The sequence below is a fragment of the Linepithema humile genome, chromosome 4 (assembly GCF_040581485.1).
Source record: "Linepithema humile isolate Giens D197 chromosome 4, Lhum_UNIL_v1.0, whole genome shotgun sequence".
Lineage (NCBI taxonomy): Eukaryota > Metazoa > Arthropoda > Insecta > Hymenoptera > Formicidae > Linepithema > Linepithema humile.
The window spans coordinates 9,659,716-9,686,366 of NC_090131.1; the positions used below are offsets into that span (position 1 = coordinate 9,659,716).

Genomic DNA, 26,651 nt, shown 5'->3' on the forward strand with positions numbered 1-26,651 from the left:
TGTCGTGCTTCGTCCGGAACTTTGCTGATAAAAACCCGCGGCGCCTTGTGTGCCGCCTTAATTTATACGGATCAGTATTCGGAACACAATGAGACTTGAACTATATCGATCCATTGTGTTACCAAAATGCTGATCTGTTTAACCTACTTTAGACGCAAGTGACACTCGGGCTTCTAAGAACGAGTGCTCGCGTCAGCGCCTAATTGTTTAATAATTAAATAACTTTTGTCACAGGATTCTCGAGAAGTGGCCTCGATTAATGGCCTTCTAAATGTTTATTATTGTTATTGCCTAATTAACCTATAATTATTACGTTGTGGTCTTTCGACACACAACAATGCGTCACGTAGTGGCAAGGGAATGAACTAATGACTGATTCTATGTATATCCATACGATATCCTATGTATATCCATAAATGTACATACATGAGCGTATATCGTATGTATGTACGTTACATGTATTATATACACATGGAATGTACACGAGATATATTCTATGTATGTACAGGCGATCTCGTTCAAATATACATTCTATGTATATCCATAAATGTACCTACATCAGCGTATATTGTATATATTAGGGGTACAAATAAGTTTTAAACCGTTTTTTTGAAAATTCAAGATTTTTTTGCAGAAATTCAATTAATATGTATGTTACATGCAGGATTGGGAAGTAACGCGTTACTTGTAACGCCGTTACCGTTACAATTACTTTTTTTCGGTAACTGTAACGGTAACGGCGTTACAAATTTTTTTTGTAACGAAAAAAGTAACTTTGTTACATTTTTCGGTAACGAGTAACGAATTTAACAGTTATTTTTATCGTTACATTTTTCAAATTTACTCTATATATCTACGAAATTATAGAAAAACTAACAATAAGAAAACTTTTTAATTTATATTTACAGCATCTAAAAATTTTTAAAAAAGCTGGTTTACAACTTATTTAAAATTTTTCTTATTTAAAATATCTTATTATAAAATTTATTACTTTTATTATATATTATTAAAATTATTACACTTTATATTAATAGCGATATCATTATTAAAATTATATCATTTTTGTTACTTTAATGAAAAATAATGTTTAAAAATTTTTAATGTTTACTGTAAATTTGTAGTGTTTAATTTAATCTTGTATTAGAAAAATTGTACATAAAATTTATATTATATATAAAAAAACGGAAATTGTAACAATTCGTTACTTTTTGAGTAACGCCAACGGTAACAAGTTTCTTTTTAAAATTGGTAACGAGTAACGATAACGAGTTACTTTTTAGAAAAAAGAACGGTAACGGTAACGAGTTATGTTTAGAAAGTAACTATCCCAACCTTGGTTACATGTATATACATGGAATGTACACGAGGTATATTCTATGTATACACAGACAGCGATCTCGTTCGAATATACATTCTATGTATATCTATAAGATATCTTATGTATATCCACAAATGTATCTACATCAGCGTATATCATATGTATGTACATAGTATATACAGTACATTTTTTTCACATTATGGATATTTTATGCATATACATAAGATATCGAATGTTTACTGGGTTTATATTGATTTCCGAAGGAATTTGGTGCGCTGAATCCAAATCTGACCTCAGAATGGCGCCACACGTCAGAATTTTGAGATATTCTAACCTAAAAGTGCAAAAATAGCTGTTTTAGGACATTATTGAAATTTCCTCCTGGTTGCAGAGAATTTTACCGAGATAAACTAAACAAAGTACCGTAAATTACGAGTCTTGCTCTTTAATTTCCATTTTGGAACGTCCAAATAGGATTTTTTTTCACCGAGATACAGCAGATTTAAGTTTTTACTGCATACAGAAAATCAAATAAAGCGATGATGTCGGTTCATTTGAAATACCTTAACTCTTTTGGTTTTGAGCAATTCTGGAAAAAACAGTTTGTAGTTTAAAGGGTCCCGAGGGTCGCTACTCACGAATCTGGACTCAGATTTCCAAAATTCAAGATAGCGGATCCAATATGGCGGACGTAGATTCCAAAAATTTAAAATTAGAAAATAAAAAAAATACTTTGGTACTCCGCGTTAACTTTCAAATCTAAAATATCTTTTGCAATTTTTCGCTAGAATGCGTTGTTTCCGAGTAAAAAATTTCAGAAGATTGCAATTTGTGTGCGCAATTGACCGGATGGATCACATTCCAGCAGTACTTTTCAGGATAGTTGGTGGGTCATTTCATACGTGGCTGGCAGCTCTAAGGGATCACTTTCCAACAGTCCTTCTCAGGATAGTTGGTGGGTCATTTCATTCGTGGCTGGCAGCCCTAAGGGATCACTTTCCAACAGTCCTTTGTAGGATCGTTTGTGAGTTATTATATTTGCAGTCGGTAATTTTAAGAGGGCATTTCAACGATTAGAATTCAGGTAGTTAACTATTTCTTTCTTTCTGTAAGAATTTTCAAAGTTTGAGTGCGTCTCTTGATATATTGATCTGATTAATAATAATGTCGAAAAGAAGTTGTGTTAATGATCCTAACGTGTTTTGCTATGTTTGCGGCAAGTACGCTATAGCAAAACAAAGACGCAACATCACAGATTTGTTAAAGGTAGCTTATCAAGAGTACTTCGATTTTCCTATCGCAAATCAAGATAAACCATGGGTACCTCATAAGGTTTGTGCATCGTGTTATTCGATTTTATTACATTGGAAAAAAGATGATGGTAACTCGCAAACGCTGCCGTTTAGTTTACCCATGGTTTAACGTGAACCAGTGACTTACGAAGACTGCTATTTTTGTCTATGCAATGTGGAAGGATTTAATAGTACGAATAAAAATTCTATTTCTTACCCTGAAGTTACCTCGGTACAAAACCAGTTGTCCAAAAACCTTCGGATAGGGTTCCGATCTCACGGGAAAATCTGGAGCTATCGGAAGACGAAAACGTAGGGAATGATGGTACTCAATCGGATGATAATATTGATTTCGATAAGGCAGAAGCTCCTCAATTGTTCACGCAAGCTCAGCTAAACGATTTAGTAAGAGATTTGATGGTGCCTAAAAGTCGATCAGAATTGCTAGGGTCTAGGTTACAAGAGATGAATCTGTTGGCTCCGGGGACATCTTTTGTTTGGTACAGAGACAGAGAGAAGGATTACATTCCATTCTTTGCTGAAGATGATGAACTAACTTATTGTATATACATGGATATATATTGGATATACATGGTTTGATGGCAAAATTGGGTTTATCATATGATCCTAGTTAATGGCGTCTTTTCATCGACTCCTCCAAAAAGAGTCTTAAGGCGGTTCTTTTACACAATGGCAATGAATACGCTTCCATCCCCATTGCCCACTCAGTATATCTAAAGGAATCCTACGAGAATATGAAAAAGGTTCTTGGAAAAATCAAATATGATGAACATAAATGGTTCATATGCGGTGACTTGAAGATAACAACTATACTTCTTGGGCAACAGTCAGGGTACACAAAAAATCCGTGTTACATTTGTTTGTGGGATAGTAGGGCTAGAAAAGAACATTGGAATAAAAAAAGTTGGCCTCTGCGTAAGTCTCTCAAGCCAGGATCATTCAATGCTCTTCAGAAATCTCTGGTTGATCCTAAAAAAATACTTCTACCTCCCTTACACATCAAATTGGGACTCGTGAAGCAATTTGTTAAAGCACTTGACAAGAATGGAAAATGTTTTCAATCTCTCCTTAAGATATTTCCATCCTTATCTGATGCAAAAATAAAAGAAGGAGTCTTCAATGGACCGGATATAAGAAAAGTGATGAATGATTTCTACGAAATTTGAAAATACGATGACAAAATATGAAAAAGCGGCATGGGTGGACTTTAAAAATGTTGTCAAAGAATTTTTAGGGAATAAGAAGGACGAAAATTACGAAGCAGTTGTCGAGAAAATGCTGAAAAGTTTCGAAAAGCTAGGTTGTAATATAAGTTTGAAAGTCCACTTCCTTCATTCTTATTTGAAATCATTCCCTGAAAATCTTGGAGACATGAGTGAAGAGCAAGGAGAAAGATTCCACCAGGACATAAAAGAGATGGAACGTAGGTACCAAGGTCGGTGGAATGTCACTATGTTGGCCGACTACTGCTGGAATCTTAAGCGTGATGAAGTCTCGGGAGTTAGTCATAAAAGAAAGTCTAACACTAGAAGCCTGGAACAAAAGAGAAAAAGGTTTCATAAATTAAAAAATAGAAACTAAAATTTCTCGAATATGTACTGATGCAGATAAAACTACGGAAATAAAAAAATAAAATAATAAATATGGCGGACATTGATCCAAAAATACAATTGCGCACACAAATTGCAATCTTCTGAAATTTTTTACTCGGAAACAACGCATTCTAGCGAAAAATTGCAAGAGATATTTTAGATTTGAAAGTTAACGCAGAGTACCAAAGTATTTTTTTAATTTTTTTATTTTAAATTTTTGGAATCTACGTCCGCCATATTAGATCCGCTATCTTGAATTTTGGAAATCTGAGTCCAGATTCGTGAGTAGCGATCCTCGGGACCCTTTAAACTGTTTTTTCCAGAATTGCTCAAAATCAAAAGGGTTAAGGTATTTCAAATGAACCGACATCATCGCTTTATTTGATTTTCTGTATGCAATAAAAACTTAAATCTGCTGTATCTCGGTGAAAAAAAATCCTATTTGGACGTTCCAAAATGGAAATTGAAGGGCAAGACTCGTACTTTACGGTACTTTGTTTAGTTTTTGTTGGTAAAATTCTCTGCAATTAGGAGGAAACTCCAATAATGCCCTAAAACAGCCATTTTTGCACTTTTAGGTTAGAATATCTTAAAATCCTGACGTGGTGGCGCCATTCTGAGGTCAGATTTGGATTTAGCGCACCAAATTCCTTCGGGAAAACCTCTTACTTTTTTTGTGATAAAAACCTTGTAAATCTGTGTAATCTACCATCGGCTGAAACAGTAGGCTGTATAGTATAGCTATGCGTAGTTGCCGATACGGATTGTACTACAGATTCAATCTTTTTTGTTCCTTTATATGCCAATGTACGACCGGCATGAAGTTCTAATTGGAATTCGCTTTAATCACTGTTGTAAATATTTTCAATTCCATATTCTATTATTTGATATTTAACGTTTTCAATAAATGTGTTACATTTTTCTTCAAAATCGACGTTAGACATTATAGATGTTTTTCTTATAAATTTTGTTATTTTACGAGATACAATATTATGTATTATTTTAAATTTTCGTATCCATCGCGATGAAGCTTTGAATCCTGATACATTTAAATTTTCTTGTGCCCGAACAGCCCATCGAGCTAAATCACCGTCGTGAATAATAATTCTGTTTTCAAAAGCTGTATGGAAATTATTTAATGTATATTCCGAAATTTGTTTTAATTTTTCGAATCTACTGCCACCTTGATTCACTTGAATTTCCCATTGTCGTAATTGATGTAATGAATATATTTTCCGAAATCTTCGTTTTACTCCTTCTAATGTTCTTGGCCTTGTTGTACTGCTTTTCTAAAATTCGACTGCATTTTTTTTATATTTATGCGGAATACGTTCATCTGTAGTACATACAACTTTAGGATTTGCGTCAAATACCTCACCTTTTTCCTCTTCATCTCCTAGTTCGAATTGCTCTGCTGTTGGAATATCGTTATCGTTTTCATTATTAAAGATTCTTCTACTTCCATTTCGTATCTCTCATCGCGCATTTCTTTCAGCATAGATTCTATTTTACGTGCCATTTCTCGTTCTTCAGATGTTATTGGACTTGTTGATAGATTAAGAGCCAAAAAAGTTACGTATACTAACATTATTACATTAAATGGATTTAATTTAACCATTGCAACTAGCCTCGGAATCACGTCAGATCCGAGGGAGCACGCTCAATGAAGGTCGGTAGCCCGCGGTACTCCACGTTTTTCGGGAGTTAGATAACTTACGCGGCGTCGGCAGTAAATGCACGACTCGGTATCGGCAATAAATGCTCGATTCGGTAACTCGCGGTATCGGCAATAGATGTTCGATTCGGTAACTCGCGGTACTTCACACACGTCGGGAGCAGGGTAACTCGCGAAATCGGTAGCCGGAAATGGGCGCCAGGTGCGTGTAATCGCACCGCGGTATCGGTAACTTCAAAAATTCTTTAATATGTCTGGTTGCTCCCCGCTCAGTGTATGGCAGAGGGGCGCAGTTCTTTTATTTGACGTAAAAAATTTGGAGTGAGAGGCGAACACAAGGACAACTCAATAATCAATATGTAATAATCATGTATATTTCAAAATTAACAAAGGTTAAAGATGAGTAGATATGATTCGGCCTGAGCCGATACCGCGGAGATAGTTAGGACGACGGTAGTAAAGCAATTCGCCCGTAAATCGGTAACGCAAGATAATATAAACTTCGATACTGTACGGAACTTTGAAACGCGAATAGAAAACGGCAGCTGATCCGACGATACTCAGCACAATCGACAGTACATATAACGGCAACTCGACGAGGTCGATGAAGGCCAAATAAATATGATTCAAAATGACGGTTATCTACCCATCGGAAATGCTATGTCGCGGAGCGGCTTTTTTCGCGGATTTTGTTCGTTTCTCGCAGAGACGCTAAAGTGGCGGTAACAGCAGTCTCGCGGAGAACGTTCCCGCGCAAAATCCGTTCGCAGACGTGAAATCGCGATAATTCTTAGCATTGAATTACCGCAAAAACGGTAACAAGAGACGGTAACGTAAAGAAACGGCAGCAACAGACGGTACTAAAAAAAAAAGACGGTAACAGAAAGCCGGTACGGCAATACGAGACGAAACGATATCCGAAACGGTAACGAACGAGAGAGAGACTGTCGGTGTTAACTCGTGCAAGATAGAGAGACCTCGAACGCGATATCCGGAGCCGGCTGAATATGCGGTAACTGAGTGCCAAGAGTGCGCTCACGGTAGCAAAGTTGCGGTTAGTCGTGTGAGAGACACTTTACACAGAGTTTGGATTCACGCTACCAGCCATAACCGGACGGAACTCTATGGCTACCCGAGAGGCGGCTTACAGTCTTCGGCGTCTTCGGCGTCGTCGGGAGCGTTCTGGAGCTGGTCCTCTCTAGTGCACGATATACCGAACAGTGTCTTCTCTCTAATCTGCACGCTGGTCCCTTAAATCTCGCGTCGCCTTTCCGCGCATCTTGCCGATTTTCTAAAAAGGAGGGCCCCTAAGAACCGCCCACAGTTCATCCAGGGCGCCCCCCCCCTCACGCTTTCCGTGGTTTCTTTAAGTCAGCCGGTCCGCCCATGGTGTAAGAAATAAAGTGAACCGTTGCGCATGATAACCCACGTGATGTGTAGGTAACCAATAGAAATTTGATCCAGTTTTGTGGCGGAAAATTCAAATGTTATTATAGTGTATTGGAAACAGCTGAAAAAGTTGCATGCATGCTGCATTAAAATAAAACCACAAATTCCATTTTTGTTTATTTAATATTTAAAAAATATATAAATATGATAGATATATGTACATACTTCAGTATTAATATGACGAAAACAAGTAAATTAATTAATAATTGAAACTTACGTAATTTATCCAGGATACAGGCGAAAGGAATATTATAAAAAAATAAAATAATAGATAATTCAAACCTACGTAATTTAACTTAAAAATATAAGAATATAATAAAGAAATAAAATGTGAGTATAATAAAGTACAATATTTTGTTAACTTAATTATTTTTTATTAGTAAGTGTGTACATTTTTTTCTGATATTTTTTTTTGGCATTGTTTGCCATAATTTCTTTATTCAATCTTTTTAATCTAATATAAGTTTTTGTTCTAACTAAACATGCGATCACTTCTCGCGGAAATACTATATTCATATTAGAAATTTTATTATAAACTATATCTGTGAGTTTGTCAAAAATTTTATATTCTTTTCGAAATGTATTCCCGTGAAAGTGTATGAATTCTTTATTCATAATGTTTGCCGCTTCTTGCCACTTCATCGAAGGGTAAATTAAATTGCTTCTAGAGAGGAAACATAACCAGTTATCCTCCAATTGCGGCAGCAACAATGTGGGCTCGCCCAAGAAATCATATTTATGTTTAAATCTATATGCCACGTAGCCAGCGATGTACTGCAAAGCATTATCTTCTATCTTTTGACAAGATATTTCTTTCTCTAAGCTTTCCAGTAAAGATATTTCTTCGACTGAAGGCTTATAGCTTTGTGCATCAAATACTGAAAATGTAACACTGATTTTTAAAATATTTATACAATTTAGATTATTTAATTATTTGATATTCACATTATGTGATCCTATAATGTAAGATGTGTGATCCGATGTTTGTTTTGCTGTGCTACGCAAAGGTTTAACAAAAAAAAATCTAGACATTTACATAATACAATTTTATTTGATATCATTTGATGATGATATTATCATCAAATGATATTGAATGAAATTGTATTATGTAAAATTATTGTTACAGTTGAATTACGTACAATTTCAATTAATACATAGTATAATTATTAACACGACGAATATAATTTTAATGTAAAAGGTATACCTTTCCCATGCTCTTCATTATCTTCGAATTCTATTTCTTTTTCTTTCTTTCGTGTTTTATTAATTTTTTCTTCTTCAATCAAATCTTCTGAAATTCCTGGAATTGTTAAAAATAAACTTTTTTCTGTGACCATTATTTCATCTTCTAGCAAATCTTGAGAAGAAAAGTGTGTGATGGAATTAATGCCATGGAAATCTTCTACAGAAATCAAGGATATTGATCCGTCACCTTTTGTATTTTTCATGCCGAGAAATAACATGTCCGGAATGTTTTCCTAAAATGTACCATTTTACTCGATTTCGCAATTCAACTGGTGTTGGATGGTTATTAGCCGCGCCCATTGATCTTATATATGAAAAGAAATTTTCCAGAACATCTTGATTTAGTCGCCTTATTAGGATGTACTCCACTTTAAATGACTCTGTTGAGAAATTATCTTGCAGATATTGCAACAGAAGCTTTAGCGACGTATTGCAAAGCAAAATTCCTTTTTGAAATTGCATTAAGCTACGTCGCTTCCCTATACGCATCTCTGTTATCAAGTGGCTCATGTTATTAATAATTTTATTTTGTTGTTTTAAATTTACACCATAACTTCGGAGCCCGCTGTGTTTTCCGTATTTCATGTGAGTGTTACATACATCAAACCAATCATTGAATGCTTCAAGTATATCGGCAGTTTTACGCCAATTTTGCGAACGTAAAAGTCCTTGACTTCTGCACCACTTAATGCACGATGCATTTAATAAGGAAAAAATTTGCACGGCCAGACTTACATTTTGTCTTTGCGCACCTTGAGCATCGAGGTGACTTCTGCTCAGCTTGTGTGCAATTTTTAAATCTTTCGCATTAAGTGTTAGTAATTCCTCCAGACAATCCGTGTTAATAAATTCTCCATCAACGTGGAAACCATTGTCAAATAAATTGTTCCTTACTAATTTCATTAAATGGGGAACGTCAGCAAAACAGAAAATTTTTAAGTTGGCATCTGCAGGATGCTCGAAATAGCATTGTTGGTCGACAATTTTTTGTTTCTTTGGTTTCTTGCTACTATCTATGCTACTAATATCTGGCATATTTATACCGATGTTTAATTCTTTCCAGAGGACCATATTCATTGGTCCCATGTCGCATGTTGTTGCAACAACCGTGTAGTCCACATTATAAAGCTCTTGCACAATATTGAGAAGTATTTCTTTCCTCATTGGTCGATCAAAATCATAAAAAACCGGTTGTTTCCAATTGTTAAAAAGACCTCGTGCCATAACAAATTGGCAAGTCTTATGTGGATCTTATGTGGAAATTTTCTGTTCCCTTCTTTCCAAGTCCAATTTATTGGAAATATAAACTTAATCGAAAGTCAAAACAGTTACTTTATCTGTCCTAGAAAGTCCTTGACCTTTCTTCTTCATAATTATTAATACATCCTTCAAAATTCCAGGTTTCACATTGAAAGTAGAACACCATTCTTGAAGAGTTGTTTCGCAAGGTAGTGGTATTTTCCTTACTTCTCTCAAGTACCGGTATGCTTTAGGACTTAAGGAACGTAAAGCAATAGCTGCTGTTATGTCTTCAGAATACCAACGAATTCGGGCTGGATGTGGAGACATAAGTAATTTAATTTGTCCCGGTGTAAATACTTTTCGCAATATGTCCACAGCTATTTTTTCACCTTTCTTCTGTCTGTCTGCAACCATTTCTTCTTAGTATCCTGTAATTGTTTTTTTAATTGTTGTACTTCCTTATGAAGTATCAAATTCTTTTCTTCAACAGCGGTGAGTTTTTCCATTAGTTGGTCTTTTTCTTCTACATTCTCTTGTAAAAGTTCGAGCAATGTATTAACGGTTTCTTGTAACTTGGTAACATTGGTTTCATTCCTGTAGAATATTACAAATTATGAAATTTTATACATTATATTACATTTAATTCTAAAAGAATAAACAGAGTTTATTCTTTTAGAATTAAGAAATAACAGAATATATGCCAGAGTAAATTTAATTTAATCAATTACTTGGAAAGTTATGAGGAAAGTTTGTTTTTAAATAAAAAAGTTTTGTTTGAAAAAAAGAGTAAGTGTTATTAATAAATTGTTAAATTTAATTTCAGTTACGCACACGTCAACTCGTTTTTCACATTCATCTTTTATGTAGTCCGTAAATGTTTTCGTTGTTTGCGGTATCTCCGCTGCCTGCGGTGTCTCCGTTGCCTGCGGTGTCTCCGCTGCCTGCGGTGTCTCCGCTGCCTGCGGTGTCTCCGCTGCCTGTAATACCTGATGTACTTCTGGTACAATGTCCCGAGTTCTATAGGAATTCACAAGTTCTGAAAAGCTTGGCATTCCTACGTTTTGTCTGCAACATAATGTAATTACATATATTCATTAATAATGTATAACATTTTGTGTGCGCAGTTTGTATGTAAAATATTTCTAATTATATTTTTTTTACTCATTTTCTTTCCTTTATGTTCTTACCTAACATTTTGTCTTTTGGAACGTAACACAGTTCTACCCTGCTTTTCCAGCAATAGATTTTCTGTTGGTATCGAACCCTTTTTCAGTTTCTTGGTATTTTCATTTATCGTCGGTTTCTTTTCATTTGTCATTTTCACTTCGAAGTAGCTCTCTGTGAAATGCATGTCACACACCCTAGCTGTAAATCATAATGTTTTATAATCTTTTTGCTGACACATTTAAAACACGTGACGTTAACCAAATCTAATCACGTAAGAAATATAGAAATATAATATTTGTATCACTTTTACTTACCAGAATCAACCTTGATGTTACGCTCATTTAATTTGCAAGCGTTTAACCATTGCTGCCGAACAGCAGGCTCTTTAGGAAATGTAAAATATTTAACACTCCGTTTTTCATAAATGCTGGTACGATTTTTGCAATGTAATACACAGCAAGTTGGCATAATTTGCGTTAAAAAATTTTTAATTTTCTTTTGATCCAAATCCAAGCCGACCAATACACCATGTGCACCATGTGTGCAATAAGAGAATGTTGTTATGGTTATGTTATTCTGGATCAAATTTTGATTGGTTCCTACAGATCCGCCATTATCGCCATGTTGTTGGACGATTGCGCATCCTCCGGAACGGTTCACCTTGTTTCTTACACCATGGGTCCGCCGGTTGGTATCGCGTTGATAAGCCAATGTTCTCCGGAAAGGGCTGGTTAGGTTGGCCGGGCCATACTTCGGCCCCTCCGGGTGCAGCATCCCTGGAGTCTTCGGCGCCGTCTGCAGTCGGGCGAGGTCCGCTGCTGTGTTCCTTTGCGGGTTTATGGCTGAAACCAAGGCGGACTTAGTCGATAGGGCTTGGATGGTGGAGGCGACGGGATTGCGGTACCTGACCTTTTCTGTTGCGGGGTCACTAGCGTGTGACACCCGTTGGTGATCCCCCGGCGTCCGGTCTTCCGGTTGGTGTCATCTTCGCCTTGAGGCACAAAATACGCAATGCCGCCCGCACGGGGTCTCGCCTTACAACTTAAACGACGAATAAAATGCAAAACGGGACGAAATACAAAATATATATACGCGGAAGGGTGGAGTTTCGCTAATTTGCTCTCTCAAAGCGAGGAGCAACCTCAGAACTCCTTGCTCCCTCGGCCGGGCTGTTGCCCTTGTGACGGCGCTCCAAAAGCATCACATCACACCATTCTGAAAAATATAACAATTAAATATTTCTCCTTATTTGTGTACAAAAAAATAATACTTATTTTAGTGAATTTGCTGTTCTTTTTTTTGCTGTTTGATGCTGTTTTATATATTGTTTTTTCATATAATCACTAACGTAATCACTAACAAGCGCACAACTTTAAAGCGCAATATGCACTAATGGGATATGACAACGCGCTGCGCTATAAATGCGCTCGAAATGCGACTATAAAAGTGTAAAATAGAAGGGATGCCTTGGCAACAACTTTAGTAAACTTTGTTCTTTGATCAGAACATTTTCCCGAATACTTCATAACACGTCAGTGATGCGATATTGTCCACCGCGGTCCCGCTGCCTCACACAACCTCACAGAAGCGCTACGTCACGTATCCGTGTGAGCTCGGCCGTTCAACCAATGGAAAAGAGCGAACGTCTCCCTTCCACCGAGCCGACACAACAGACCAGTGATGCGATCTTTCTCATAGCGGTCCCGGCTCCGCTGCCTCACACAACCTTACAAAAGCGCTGCGTCACGTATCCGTGTGAGCTCGGCCGTTCAACCAATGGAAGAGAGCGAACGTCTCCCTTCCATCGAGCCGATACAACAGACGATAAATCCATGTTACTTGCATGTTAAAAGCAAGCGTTTTTGATTCAGAAAAGAAACTCTGAGGCGAGTGGCTGGAATATTAGAGATCACCTGTTCGAGACCTGCTTTGTGCAACTTTCTTTTCTTTTTTCCGCATTTGTTTCTAACATAGTAAATGATTAGATAATATTTTATTGCCCAAAAAAATAATATTTTTTATTTATTATTAATATTCGCATATGTTAAACTAACAATTTTAGAAAGAATACAGATCTGCTATTGTTAATAAAAAAATGAAGTTATTTTACAATGTTGCAACAAAATGCTAATTTAACATATGCGAATATTTTTAATAAAGATAAAATAATTTCTTTTAGCCAAAAACATTATCTAATAATTTACTTAAAATAAATATCAAAAAAGGAAAAAAAGTTACAAAATCACAGTTTTCAAACACGAGATTATTAATATTTTTGCCATTTGCCTTACTCGTTTAGCCATGTTTCCTATTTTACATTTAAAAACATGAAAGATTACACACCTGCAAAGCTTTTAATTATTTATTTTAAACTACTACATATTAGCAAGAGTTACTGCAGTAACTACATATACATGTACTGTGGAGATTAGTGGAGGAACACAGTAACATATTAAAAATGCAGTCAAATAGATGTAAGATTAGTAATTTTATTAGTACTATTAATAAGTAATGGTCTTCCGCACCACCTTTGAGGTTCCACTTATGACGCTGTGACGATGCGTTTCACACACTGTCCCTAAAGCACCTGACCGCCCGAAAATAGGCCCGACGCCTATGATACCCACGAGCGCTCGCGCCCATGCGACGCCCCAGCGTGAGGACCGCTCCCACTGCGCGATCGATACTCGCAAGTGGGAGGCCCGAGCCAGGTATATAAGCCGGCTCGGCCAGCATAACGACACTTGTCCTGATCCGGAATTTTGCCTAAGCATTGCCTCAGGGAGCTCCCGAGGCAGCCGACCGCATCTCCGCTATTCCGTCGACGAAGAGAGGTTGCTCCCTCTTCGAAGCCACGGTGCTCCCGGTGTTCGGCCTTTCGCCACTTCCGTCGACGAAGAGAGGTTGCTCCCTCTTCGAAGCCAGGGTGCTCCCGGCGTTCGACTTTCCGCTATTTCCGCCGATGAAGAGAGGTTGCTCCCTCTTCGAAGCCAGGGTACTCCCGGTGTTCGGCCTTCCGCTACTTCCGTCGACGAAGAGAGGTTGCTCCCTCTCCGCGACCGGAGTACTGCCGGTATTCTGACGCGTAAAAACTAGTACCCCCGCACGCGAATCGTAAAGGTTCCCGCCTATCCTTTCGCGACGCGATACACGCGACCAAGCAACCAATGTATATGTATATAAGTTAAGAACAATATTAAAGATTCTGAGTTATATCCGCTCGAGTTACATCAGTCTGGACTTCCCTTTCTCTCGAACCCTGACTCCGGCGAGCCGATCCGCGGCGTCGAGAAAGGAGCCCCGTTACAACGCGTTTGATTTTTTTTAAGTGGATCGTCGCCTGGAGCCTTATTGTACCACTTTTTTACACCAGTTATTTACAGGTTAAAATAATTTACAGTAGTTGACACTGTATCTTTGTATCTATATACTTACTGTACTTTGTATACTCACTGTACTTGTACTTTTGCGCGTTGCGCGTATATTGGCGAATTGGGAAAGTTACTTGGGAAAAGTACAAGTACAGTGAATATACAAAGTACAGTAAGTAAAAAAAATTATTTTATTTTTACTAAAAATATTTGCATCTGTTAAATTAGCACTTTGTTGCAACATTGTAAAATAACTTTTCATTTTTCTATTGACAATAGCAAATCTGTATTATTTCTAAAATTGTTAGTTTAACATATGCAGATATTATTAATAAATAGAAAATATTATTTTTTTGGGCAAAAAAATATTATCTGATGATTTACTATGTTAGAAACAAATGCGAAAAAAAGAAAAGAAAGTTGCACGAAGCAGGTCTCGAACAGGGGATCTCAAATATTCCAGCCACTCGTCTCTGAATTTCTGAATCAGAAACGCTTGCTTTTTACAAGTAGCATGCATTTATCGTTTGTTGTGTCGGCTCGATGGAAGGGAGACGTTCGCTCTCTTCCATTGGTCGAACAGCCGAGTTCACACGGATACGTGACGTAGCGCTTCTGTGAGGCAGTGTGAGGCAGCGGAGCCGAGACCGCGGTGGGCGATATCGCATCACTGTAACACGTTAATCTTTTTTTTAAATTTTATTCGTCTTATCGATTACACAAGCGCGGCACAAACGATGCGTTATGCAGCGCGACGCATATAGTGTGACATTGACAGCTCTTTTCTAAAAGATGTGATTTTGAAATATAATAAAATCATATATGGTTGTATTCAGCGTAAAAAATGCTACAACTTTTGTCATAACAAAAATTTATAAATTTGTAAAAATAATAAGAAGGGGTGGGAGTAAATTAAAAAATATAAAATTTTTTAAAAATCTAGCTACGCGGTTATAAAGCTCATAAAAGACTATGCAACTTTTATTCGAAACATTTTTTGATATCTCTTACTGTTTTGACGATATTCAGTCAAAACCAAAAAAATCGTTTTAGCTTGTAGGGGTTGTTTCAACCCTAAACGTGCGAGAAAGCAGATAAAAAAAAATACGTGTCTCTTATTTTGAGCTACGTTACAACATATTTAAAGCTCGTCAATATTGGAGGGGGATACTTGGGTCTGTTTTCTTGTCAGTTCAATGAGAGAAAGATCCGCGGTTTGCGCATAGGAGAAGTATAGCGGCCAAAGTGAGGAGAGCGTTGACATTGGCAACGCAGCATTGTACTGTACAAGCAGTTACAGTCCTGTGGAGTGAGGGGTTTTCTAAGCGTTCCGTGAGGAGAGATCTGCGCGAAACAGACGAGTTTTCGTCGGGCGGGTCCCGTTAGCGCACGGTGCGATAGCCCACATCCTGATAGCGCACTAGGTAAAACGTGCTTTTTCCCGATAGCGCACATCCCGGTAGCACACATCCCGATAACGCATAAGGTAAAACACGATCTTTTCCGAAAAAAATTTATTGAATACATTATTGTTTCCCAGGTTTCACATGGGTTTACAACCTTCCACACAAAGCGAAATTCAATCCAAACCTGTGTGTCCTAGTTTTATGATGGTGGTGCCCCTCGAAGGGGGGGGGGGACACACTGTCTCCATACATACATTTTCCATGCGAAGCGAGGTTCCACATCGTCGTGTGCTATCGGGAAAAAGCGCGTTTCATCTTGTGCGCTATCGGGATAATGCGTTATTTATTCTGTGGGCTATCGGGATGTGTGCTATCGCACCGTGTGCTAACGGATCCCGCTCGTTTTTGTCCTATCCGCGGATTCTTCTCTCATTGAACTGAATATAGGCAACATCATTTAAAGTCAAACTGTTCAAGCTTTTAAATGGATTTTTTTTTAAACACTACAACTTTTATCTAAAAATTAAAATATTACAATTATTCGGCTTGAATTATTCAAAATAAAACGTTATAAACAAGCTACAAAGCCAAAGCTAGTTGGACATGCTCAGTTTATTATTTTATATCATATTATCAATACAGACGTTTCGACCATTTGGGTGTGGTCATCTTCAGTACAATTGTTGACAGAAATATTTTCTAGATTATATTAACATAAATTGATTCTATAAAACGCTTCGCTTGAAATTTTTAAAAAACGGTAGTTGAACATATCATCAAAAAGTCATACTCAAAAACAATAACATTAAACATTCAGGTCAATTGAGCGCAGAATTCTCATTATTAAAAATATTGAACAATTATAGCGGTTCTCCAACGATTGCGCCATTCTTAACTGATTACCATTAATCTAAAAATGACAGGAAAAAACGACCGTCAACCTTGAAAAATTACCCGTCTCATTGTAAAGATTAATTAGAAATTATTCTTACCTCAATGCACAACGGTACAACTAACAAATTGTGTCTCCTCAATTAAGAAAATTTAAGAACAGTTGATAAAATTATGTATAGTCCACTGATTTAAAAACTTGTTATAAGTCAGTTCGCCTCAAGAGTTATTTAGAAGTCCATTCTCTCTTAGAGGACATGGTGAATTAGTTGAAAGCATTGCTAAGTTGAGATGTGAGGAAGAAACGTGGTGGGAGAATAACATTTAGGAAGGAAACAGATTGAGAACTGGTAAATACATGTTTGGTAACAATTCAGTGTCACTCTGCTTATTAAGTCCACTTTTTTGTCGTTTAATGTGTAACATTTCAGAAATTAATCTTTTACTGTATGACATTTCTTTATCTAATATTTCAATATTGTCCCAATCCATTTCATGGTCGTGTTCTAATCTGTGGCAGGATATAACTGACGGGGACCCTGTTCTTTTTCTTATATCAGATATATGTTCTTTTATTCTGGTTTTTAATTTTCGCTTTGTTTGTCCCACATAACTAGCATCGCAATCATGACAAGTTATTTTATAAACCACATCACATTGGTTCATAGAGTCTATGATATCTTTTCCTGTTTTTATGATTCTATTGAGTTTATTGTTACATGAAAAGGCTAAATTAAGATTGTGTTTCTTCATTTTACTTGTAAGTTTATCAGAAGTTCCTTTAATGTAAGGTATCGTGAAATAACCTGCTTTTTCATCCTTTTTTTGTAAGACATTGTTGTTATACTTTTTTATTCTATCATTAATAATATTAAAAATCAGATCAATAGGATAGCCATTCGTCAATAGTAGGGAAATCATTTCTTCAATGTTTTTTCTCCAAAATTGTGGGTGTGTTAAATTTAAAATTCTGTCAAATAAACCAATTATAACACCCTTTTTGTGTGTGATTGGATGATGTGAATAAAAGCTTAGATATCTTCCCGAAAAATGTAGGTTTGTGGAACAAATCAAATTTAATAAAGTTATTTTCTAAAATTAACGTCAAATTTAAAAAATTAATAAAATTGTCAATTCCTATTTCTAATGTAAACTGTAACCTATTATGCATTGAGTTGAATATCGCCACAACATCTTCCAAGCGATTTTTAGGAGCCGCAATTAATATGTCGTCAACATATCTAAAATAAATAGGCAAATTAAAAGGTAGACGTTCGATAGCCAGATTTTCAAGATCCTGCAAGACTATATCCGCTATTATGGGGGAGAGAGGAGAACCCATAGGAGTGCCAAAAATTTGTTTATAAATGACATTGTTAAAACAAAAATAAGTCGAATTCAAAACCAAACTAATTCCAATTAAAATTTCGTCAAGTGGTATGGAATTGTTCTTTTTAATCCATTCCCATCTGTTTTTTATGCTCTCTATTGCCCTTTCAATCGGAATATTTGTGAACAAGGAAACCACATCTAAAGAAGCTAGACAGTAATCCGGTTCCAGTTTGAAACCATTTAAATTCTTAATAAGATCGTAACTATTTTTAATGTTTCTATTGGAATTAGGAATATTGTTTGTAATCACTTTATGTAAAAAATTGGCGATCCTATATAAAGGGCTGTTAATAGAGGAGACAATGACTCTAAGAGGATATCCTTCTTTATGTATCTTTGGCAAACCATAGGCTCTAGGAATGATTCCATTTGTCACCATTAAACATTTATATTTCTTATCGTCTATATAACCTCGCCCCCTCCATCTGGAAAGCAAAGACCTCAAACTGTCAGTTAAAATCCTAGTTGGGTCTTTTTTAACAATTTGATATGTGTTAATGTCAGAAAGATTGTCTTATTTAGTCTTAAAACCCATAATTTTTGGGAGTGTCTCTCTTGTCCCTTAAAAAACGTGTTGTGTAGATTAAACGGCAATCTTATGGGTTATAAGACTAAATAAGACAAACAAAAAAATTGAGTGGTTGATTTTTAGACAGAACATTGATAACAAGACAAAAATCAAAGATACATAAAGAAGGATATCCTCTTAGAGTCATTGTCTCCTCTATTAACAGCCCTTTATATAGGATCGCCAATTTTTTACATAAAGTGATTACAAACAATATTCCTAATTCCAATAGAAACATTAAAAATAGTTACGATCTTATTAAGAATTTAAATGGTTTCAAACTGGAACCGGATTACTGTCTAGCTTCTTTAGATGTGGTTTCCTTGTTCACAAATATTCCGATTGAAAGGGCAATAGAGAGCATAAAAAACAGATGGGAATGGATTAAAAAGAACAATTCCATACCACTTGACGAAATTTTAATTGGAATTAGTTTGGTTTTGAATTCGACTTATTTTTGTTTTAACAATGTCATTTATAAACAAATTTTTGGCACTCCTATGGGTTCTCCTCTCTCCCCCATAATAGCGGATATAGTCTTGCAGGATCTTGAAAATCTGGCTATCGAACGTCTACCTTTTAATTTGCCTATTTATTTTAGATATGTTGACGACATATTAATTGCGGCTCCTAAAAATCGCTTGGAAGATGTTGTGGCGATATTCAACTCAATGCATAATAGGTTACAGTTTACATTAGAAATAGGAATTGACAATTTTATTAATTTTTTAAATTTGACGTTAATTTTAGAAAATAACTTTATTAAATTTGATTTGTTCCACAAACCTACATTTTTCGGGAAGATATCTAAGCTTTTATTCACATCATCCAATCACACACAAAAAGGGTGTTATAATTGGTTTATTTGACAGAATTTTAAATTTAACACACCCACAATTTTGGAGAAAAAACATTGAAGAAATGATTTCCCTACTATTGACGAATGGCTATCCTATTGATCTGATTTTTAATATTATTAATGATAGAATAAAAAAGTATAACAACAATGTCTTACAAAAAAAGGATGAAAAAGCAGGTTATTTCACGATACCTTACATTAAAGGAACTTCTGATAAACTTACAAGTAAAATGAAGAAACACAATCTTAATTCAGCCTTTTCATGTAACAATAAACTCAATAGAATCATAAAAACAGGAAAAGATATCATAGACTCTATGAACCAATGTGATGTGGTTTATAAAATAACTTGTCATGATTGCGATGCTAGTTATGTGGGACAAACAAAGCGAAAATTAAAAACCAGAATAAAAGAACATATATCTGATATAAGAAAAAGAACAGGGTCCCCGTCAGTTATATCCTGCCACAGATTAGAACACGACCATGAAATGGATTGGGACAATATTGAAATATTAGATAAAGAAATGTCATACAGTAAAAGATTAATTTCTGAAATGTTACACATTAAACGACAAAAAAGTGGACTTAATAAGCAGAGTGACACTGAATTGTTACCAAACATGTATTTACCAGTTCTCAATCTGTTTCCTTCCTAAATGTTATTCTCCCACCACGTTTCTTCCTCACATCTCAACTTAGCAATGCTTTCAACTAATTCACCATGTCCTCTAAGAGAGAATGGACTTCTAAATAACTCTTGAGGCGAACTGACTTATAACAAGTTTTTAAATCAGTGGACTATACATAATTTTATCAACTGTTCTTAAATTTTCTTAATTGAGGAGACACAATTTGTTAGTTGTACCGTTGTGCATTGAGGTAAGAATAATTTCTAATTAATCTTTACAATGAGACGGGTAATTTTTCAAGGTTGACGGTCGTTTTTTCCTGTCATTTTTAGATTAATGGTAATCAGTTAAGAATGGCGCAATCGTTGGAGAACCGCTATAATTGTTCAATATTTTTAATAATGAGAATTCTGCGCTCAATTGACCTGAATGTTTAATGTTATTGTTTTTGAGTATGACTTTGATGATATGTTCAACTACCGTTTTTTAAAAATTTCAAGCGAAGCGTTTTATAGAATCAATTTATGTTAATATAATCTAGAAAATATTTCTGTCAACAATTGTACTGAAGATGACCACACCCAAATGGTCGAAACGTCTGTATTGATAATATGATATAAAATAATAAACTGAGCATGTCCAACTAGCTCTGGCTTTGTAGCTTGTTTATAACGTTTTATTTTATCTAAAACATTTTTTTTTGTAAAATACTCTAAAATATTAGATCATTTTGGGATTTTTTGAACATTCTGTATATAAAGTAAAATTATGCCTGCTAATTTTTATTCTATCTTTAATTCTTTATCCTTTATCTTCTAATTATCTTTAATATTTAATGTTAAATTTTTAGGAGATTAGAATCGGATAATTATGAAGCTACATTAATAAGAAGAAAACTAATCGAAGTCAGAGAAGTTGGCAACGATGTATCTGAAGTATTGGAAGTCTCTGATCGTGTTGTACATCTTGAATTTGCTTTTGGGCATTTAGTCATTATTACACCTGCTCAATGCCATGTGTATTCTGTTAAAAATTTGAACACACCAGTAATATTTAATTTGAAGAAAAATATTTCTGCTGTACTTCTCGCAGAAAAGTAAGTAATAAAATATATTTAACATAATTGTAAACTTATAATGTAGATCAGGGCTCGGAATTATTTTATTTTTTCGGCCGATTCTCGTGGTATACGCCTCCTTTCCTCTTCTTACCGTGCGCGCGGCAACCGCTAGGACCAGCGCCGCCGAGCATTAGGAGCGGCGCTATCCGATAAATGTTGGGTTCTTCTCTCTTGATCATTAAAAGTTAAAAAAATTTATTAAAAATATTGTTTTCACTTTTAAATTTATTATATGGAAATATTTTAATAGATTTCCACGTCACCCATGAGGTACTATTGCTATTGAGGAAAAAAATATTTTTAATAAATTTTTTTGACATTAATCGGATAGCGCCGCTCCTAACGCTCGGCGGCGCTGGTCCTAGCGGCTGCCGCGCGCGCGGTAAGGAGAGGAAAGAAGGCGTATACCACTAGAATCGGCCGAAAAGATGAAATAATTCCGAGCCCTGATGTAGATAATGTAGATTTACGTACATATAGATAGTCTCCGTTTAATTCTTTAATAAACCTGTTTATTGTTTAGGGTGCAGTTCCGAATAGGTGAAACGCCCGATTGTTTTGAAACTCCACTATTTTATGTAGTTTGGCGCGCTGATTACGAATATGATAATGAAAATCGCCGACTAGGTCATTTTCAAGGTCAAAACAAGGTCAGAAAAAGTAAAAAAATATCATTTTTTTGAGATTATTTTGAGAAATATTGATGTAACAAAAAAAAGTTTTAAATAAAAGTTGTAGTTCTTGTAAAAATACATCATTTATGTCCTATGCATTTTTTGTGTAAAACTGATAGTTTTCGAGAAAATTGACGTTAAAGATTAAAAACTTTGGTAAGTAGGATGAAACACGGGGGGTTCGGGGGGCGGAGCCCCCCGAGGGGGAAATGGGTGTAGGCGGGGAGGGGGGTGCAGGGGGAAGGGGCGGAGCCTTTCCCCCCGCCTATTACATAGCTAGTGTCTATTATAAAAGTTGAAAATAACTTTCAAACACAATATGCTCTCTACCTTGCGTAGGGGTCTTGCTAATCTTTTCAGTATCAAATATTTTTAGTATATTGTAGACTCATCATATCTTTAGTAAGGCGAAGATTTAATTCATATAAACTTTCTGCGCGCACACACCTTGCGTTGGGGTCTTGCTAATCTTTTCAGTATCTAGTATTTTTAGTATATTGTAGACTCATTAGATTTTTAGCAAGGCAAAGATTTAATAAATATACATAAATTGTATACGCACACACGCCGCTACATTCTTGAACGGCATACGCATGCAAGCTAAGGCCTACCTGTTTACCAAAGTTTTTAATCTTTAACGTCTATTTTTTCGAAAATTATCAGTTTTACACAAAAAATGCATAGAACATAAATAATGTATTTTTACAAGAACTACAACTTTTATTTGAGACATTTTTTTGTTACATCAATATTTCTCGAAATAATCTCAAAAAAGTGATATTTTTTCACTTTTTTTGGAGTTTTGACCTTGAAAATGACCTTGTCGGCGATTTTCATTATCATATTCGTAATCAGCGCGCCAAAATTCATAAAATAGTGCAGTTTCAAAAAAATCGGGCGTTTCACTTATTCGGAACTTTATCCAAAATTATTTTCAAACCGATAAAATGCGAAATAAAGGTTTTACTTTTCACTTTATAAAATGTTTACATTTGTGACTTGAGGGATGAGGAAGTCCATTGTAAGAGAGTTTGGAACTCTTCTTTGATGATAGGTCACCTCGCTCGCTCTTCACTCGCGGTCTCGCTCACGATTCTCCGGCCAGCTTAGACGATAGCAGGAGCGAGCGAGACGATGATGAGTGCGAGCGAGACAATAGCAGGAGCGAGCGAGACGATGATGGGAGCGAGGAAGAGGGAAATAGCAGCGTACAATGAATAGCCAGATCCGCGAGCTTCTTTGCACGCTACTATTTTTATCTTACTCGCTCTTATGATTGTTTCACTCACTCACTCTTATGCTCATCTCGCTCGCTGTCAAGCCCGTCGCTGGCAAGCGGCTGGTAAGAAGACAGTTCATGATAGATAGATAAATGATGATAGATAAATTTTTTTAAAGAATATATATATATATATATATATATATATATTGTATGAGTTAATTATTTTAGAGTTATATATATATAAATTTTTGTTATAGATATTTTTTTTATTTGTTTATGTAATTCTTTGATAATTAATCAAAGGAGTTTGAAATTAAATATTAGGAGTTCTAACTTTATTAATATTAATTATAATGTTTTATTTTTTACCATGAATAAAATCTTTTATAAATATTATAAGATTGCACTCTTTAAGTAAAATATTTTTTTAATTTTTATTAATTATTTTATTTTATTAACATTATTAGGATCGCAATCCATTCCATTACCATTCCATAATATCCATTTTCTTACATATTTTTAAGACAAGTTTTTTTAAGACAAGTATTTTTAAGACAGTCTTATCTTTAATACATTTTATAAAAAAAATTTTTTAATTAGGCTCAGTTTTTTAATTAAAACTTTAAAATGATGATACACGCTTATTTATTGAGCCTTAGCTTGTTCTAGGTGCTATTTATTAATATATTTTACATGTGTTTGTCGTATATCTTACATCTAATTGTCGAACGTTTCGGCACCCTTTTTGGGCCTTCTTCAGCGAATCTAATTTTTGTTGCGTCTCTTAGTCAAAATTTAAACTGGTTGTTTTTTGGTGTAGGTCTCTTTTGTCCATTTTTACGAACTTTTTGTCCACCCCTTGCTTTTTTCTCGTGTGTCAGACATGGCAACTTAATTCTTCTGACTGGCTGGATTGATTTTTATTGTGACTTGTTACTTTTTGTGTTGTTCGTTTCATACTAAGTCGTCTTGTCTTGTGAGATCGTTACTGATGGTATGATGGATGGTATAAAAGATATGAAAGAAAAAATATGTAGTTTGCAACATGCAACTGCATACTTTTTTTTTAAAGCAACTATGTGTTTTCTTTATACCAATTGATTCGTCTCATTATTTTATGCATAAAAGTATTAAGGTAAGATTCCCAAAAATTGAATGTTTGACAAGATATTTTGTATTTTATGTCAAAATACTGTAATTTACAAGCCTCATAACTCGAAAAGTACTTAACGAAAAATAACTTCATTATAGTGTTTTGAAAAGCTCTTGACACCAGCTATTATATTTTGGAATCAAAAATAGGGGTTTCTATTTAAAAAACCTAACCTAACCTTGAAATGACCTTGAAGGTCAAGCTCAAGGTCAAATTGAAGGTCACCGTTGAATTCCTCGTTAAAAATTACTTCAGCAATGACCTTGACCTTTTTCAAAAATACCTTACATGAGAAAATATTTAGCCGTCCCGGGACTTAATTGACACCCTGTATATATATTCTTTAAAAAAATTTATCTATCATCATTTATCTATCTATGATGAACTGTCTTCTCACCAGCCGCTTGCCAGCGACGGGCTTGACAGCGAGCGAGATGAGCATAAGAGTGAGTGAGTGAAACAATCATAAGAGCGAGTAAGATAAAAATAGTAGCGTGCAAAGAAGCTCGCGGATCTGGCTATTCATTGTACGCTGCTATTTCCCTCTTGCTCGCTCCCATCATCGTCTCGCTCGCTCCTGCTATTGTCTCGCTCGCACTCATCATCGTCTCGCTCGCTCCTGCTATCGTCTAAGCTGGCCGGAGAATCGTGAGCGAGACCGCGAGTGAAGAGCGAGCGAGATGACCTATCATCAAAGAAGAGTTCCAAACTCTCTTACAATGGACTTCCCCATCCCTCAAGTCACGAATGTAAACATTTTATAAAGTGAAAAGTAAAACCTTTATTTCGCATTTTATCGGTTTGAAAATAATTTTTATGAATTAATAAGAATTTTGCGATTAAAATGACATTAAACACGACATAAATCAGATAATTTTTAACTATACTTAACAAAAAATTAATTAATAAAAACATTATTTGATTAAATCTGTGCCTGATTGCTTCAACGTTTGATATTTTTGTTCTTATTTACAATTTATTACAAATAAAGCTTTAACATAGAAATAAATAATAAATGTGCATGTGTTTAAACTAAAAATTTATTTTATATACATTATATATACATCAATGTGCACATTACTCTGTATTATCGATCCTTCGTGGACATAGCACGGAACGAAACCAAAAATTGTGCACATGACTACGTAGTTCCAATGTCCACATTTTAGGTCCACAGGTGGCGTATCGCTTTCGCGGATCACGTAAAACTAAGGCACTATAAACGTGAGTATTCTACCGTCTGCTCTGGTCTCCGCCATTTCTGTTCCGTTCCCTCACTCCCTGCCCTCTCGCCTCTATCGCTGAGCTGACAAGTTTATGATGATTAGGTTATGGTTTCTAAGCTGCTCGAACTCTGTATTTGCGTGTATCCGACTGTGAACAAAAAAAAAGATAAATGGCTTGCTGCGTTGCGGTCAATTATACCAATAGAACAGAAAAAGGTGTTCGAGTATTTGCATTTCCTGTGGATGATATTCGTCGACAGCAATGGATACGTAATCTCCGCAGAGAGTCTTGGACACCAACCAAATATTCGCGCCTCTGTAAAGTAAGTTTATTCTCTTAAATTTCCAATTTACGTAGCTTTTTCTGTTTGTTTAGAATCATGGATCGTTTTTTTAAGTGTAGTTTAGATTTGTCACCGTTTAAAATTACATAAATATGAATAACTGTAATCAATAAAGACATTTATCTTATAAGCAATTTTTTTATTTCAGAAACATTTTGAAGAATCACAGTTTGAGATTGATCGAGCAGATAATTGGCGAAAATTAAAATCAAACGCCATACCAACACTTTTCGATATACCTGATCCACCTGCAATGAATAAAAATGAAACAGATGAACCAAATACAAATGCCACTGCTGAGAAGGACGTAAGTTTCTATGATACATTACAGTAAGATAAAAAAAATGACATGTATTAATTTGTTTGTTTATTTATTCATTTATTTATTATTATTATATTTATGGGCGTGACTAATACTCTTGTACACATCGTACGAGTGATTAAATATAAACATAAGATTAATGAAAAAATTTACGTCTTTCAAATGGCATTTGTATTTGGTTCATCTGTTTCATTTTTATTCATTGCAGGTGGATCAGGTATATCGAAAAGTGTTGGTATGGCGTTTAGTTTTAATTTTCGTCAATTATCTGCAGTCTCAAACTGTAATTCTTCAAAATGTTTCTGAAATAAAAAAACTGCTTATAAGATAAATGTCCTTATTGATTACAGTTATTCATATTTATGTCATTTCAAACGATGACAAATCTAAACTACACTTAAAAAAACGATCCATGATTCTAAACAAACAGAAAAAGTACGTAAATTAGAAATTTAAGAGAATAAACTTAC

The 26,651-nt window shown here is 35.3% G+C and overlaps 2 protein-coding genes across 10 annotated transcripts in view; one reads left to right on the forward strand and one right to left on the reverse strand.

The window, feature by feature from the left end:
- The window catches only part of Oseg5 (intraflagellar transport protein Oseg5), a 323,588-nt gene that overhangs the window by 128,002 nt on the left and 168,935 nt on the right, over window positions 1-26,651 (forward strand). For 8 of the 9 annotated variants that reach the window (XR_010889950.1, XR_010889949.1, XM_067354041.1 and 5 more), the window contains exon 9: window positions 20,971-21,216. The exons of the other annotated variant lie outside the window; for it this stretch is intronic. Coding sequence is in view for 6 of the 8 variants with exons in the window: in XM_067354041.1 (XP_067210142.1) it covers window positions 20,971-21,216 (246 nt within the window). In the remaining 2 variants the exon portion in view is untranslated. The remainder of the gene's footprint in view (window positions 1-20,970; window positions 21,217-26,651) is intronic. 9 annotated transcript variants of the gene reach the window in all.
- LOC136999417 (uncharacterized) lies at window positions 10,210-13,535 on the reverse strand. Its single transcript, XM_067353410.1, has 4 exons — window positions 11,316-13,535; window positions 11,022-11,199; window positions 10,666-10,899; window positions 10,210-10,428 (listed from the first exon to the last, which is right to left on the reverse strand). The coding sequence occupies exons 1-4, from the start codon at window positions 11,773-11,775 to the stop codon at window positions 10,212-10,214; spliced, it is 1,089 nt and encodes a 362-aa protein (XP_067209511.1). The 5' UTR covers window positions 11,776-13,535; the 3' UTR covers window positions 10,210-10,211.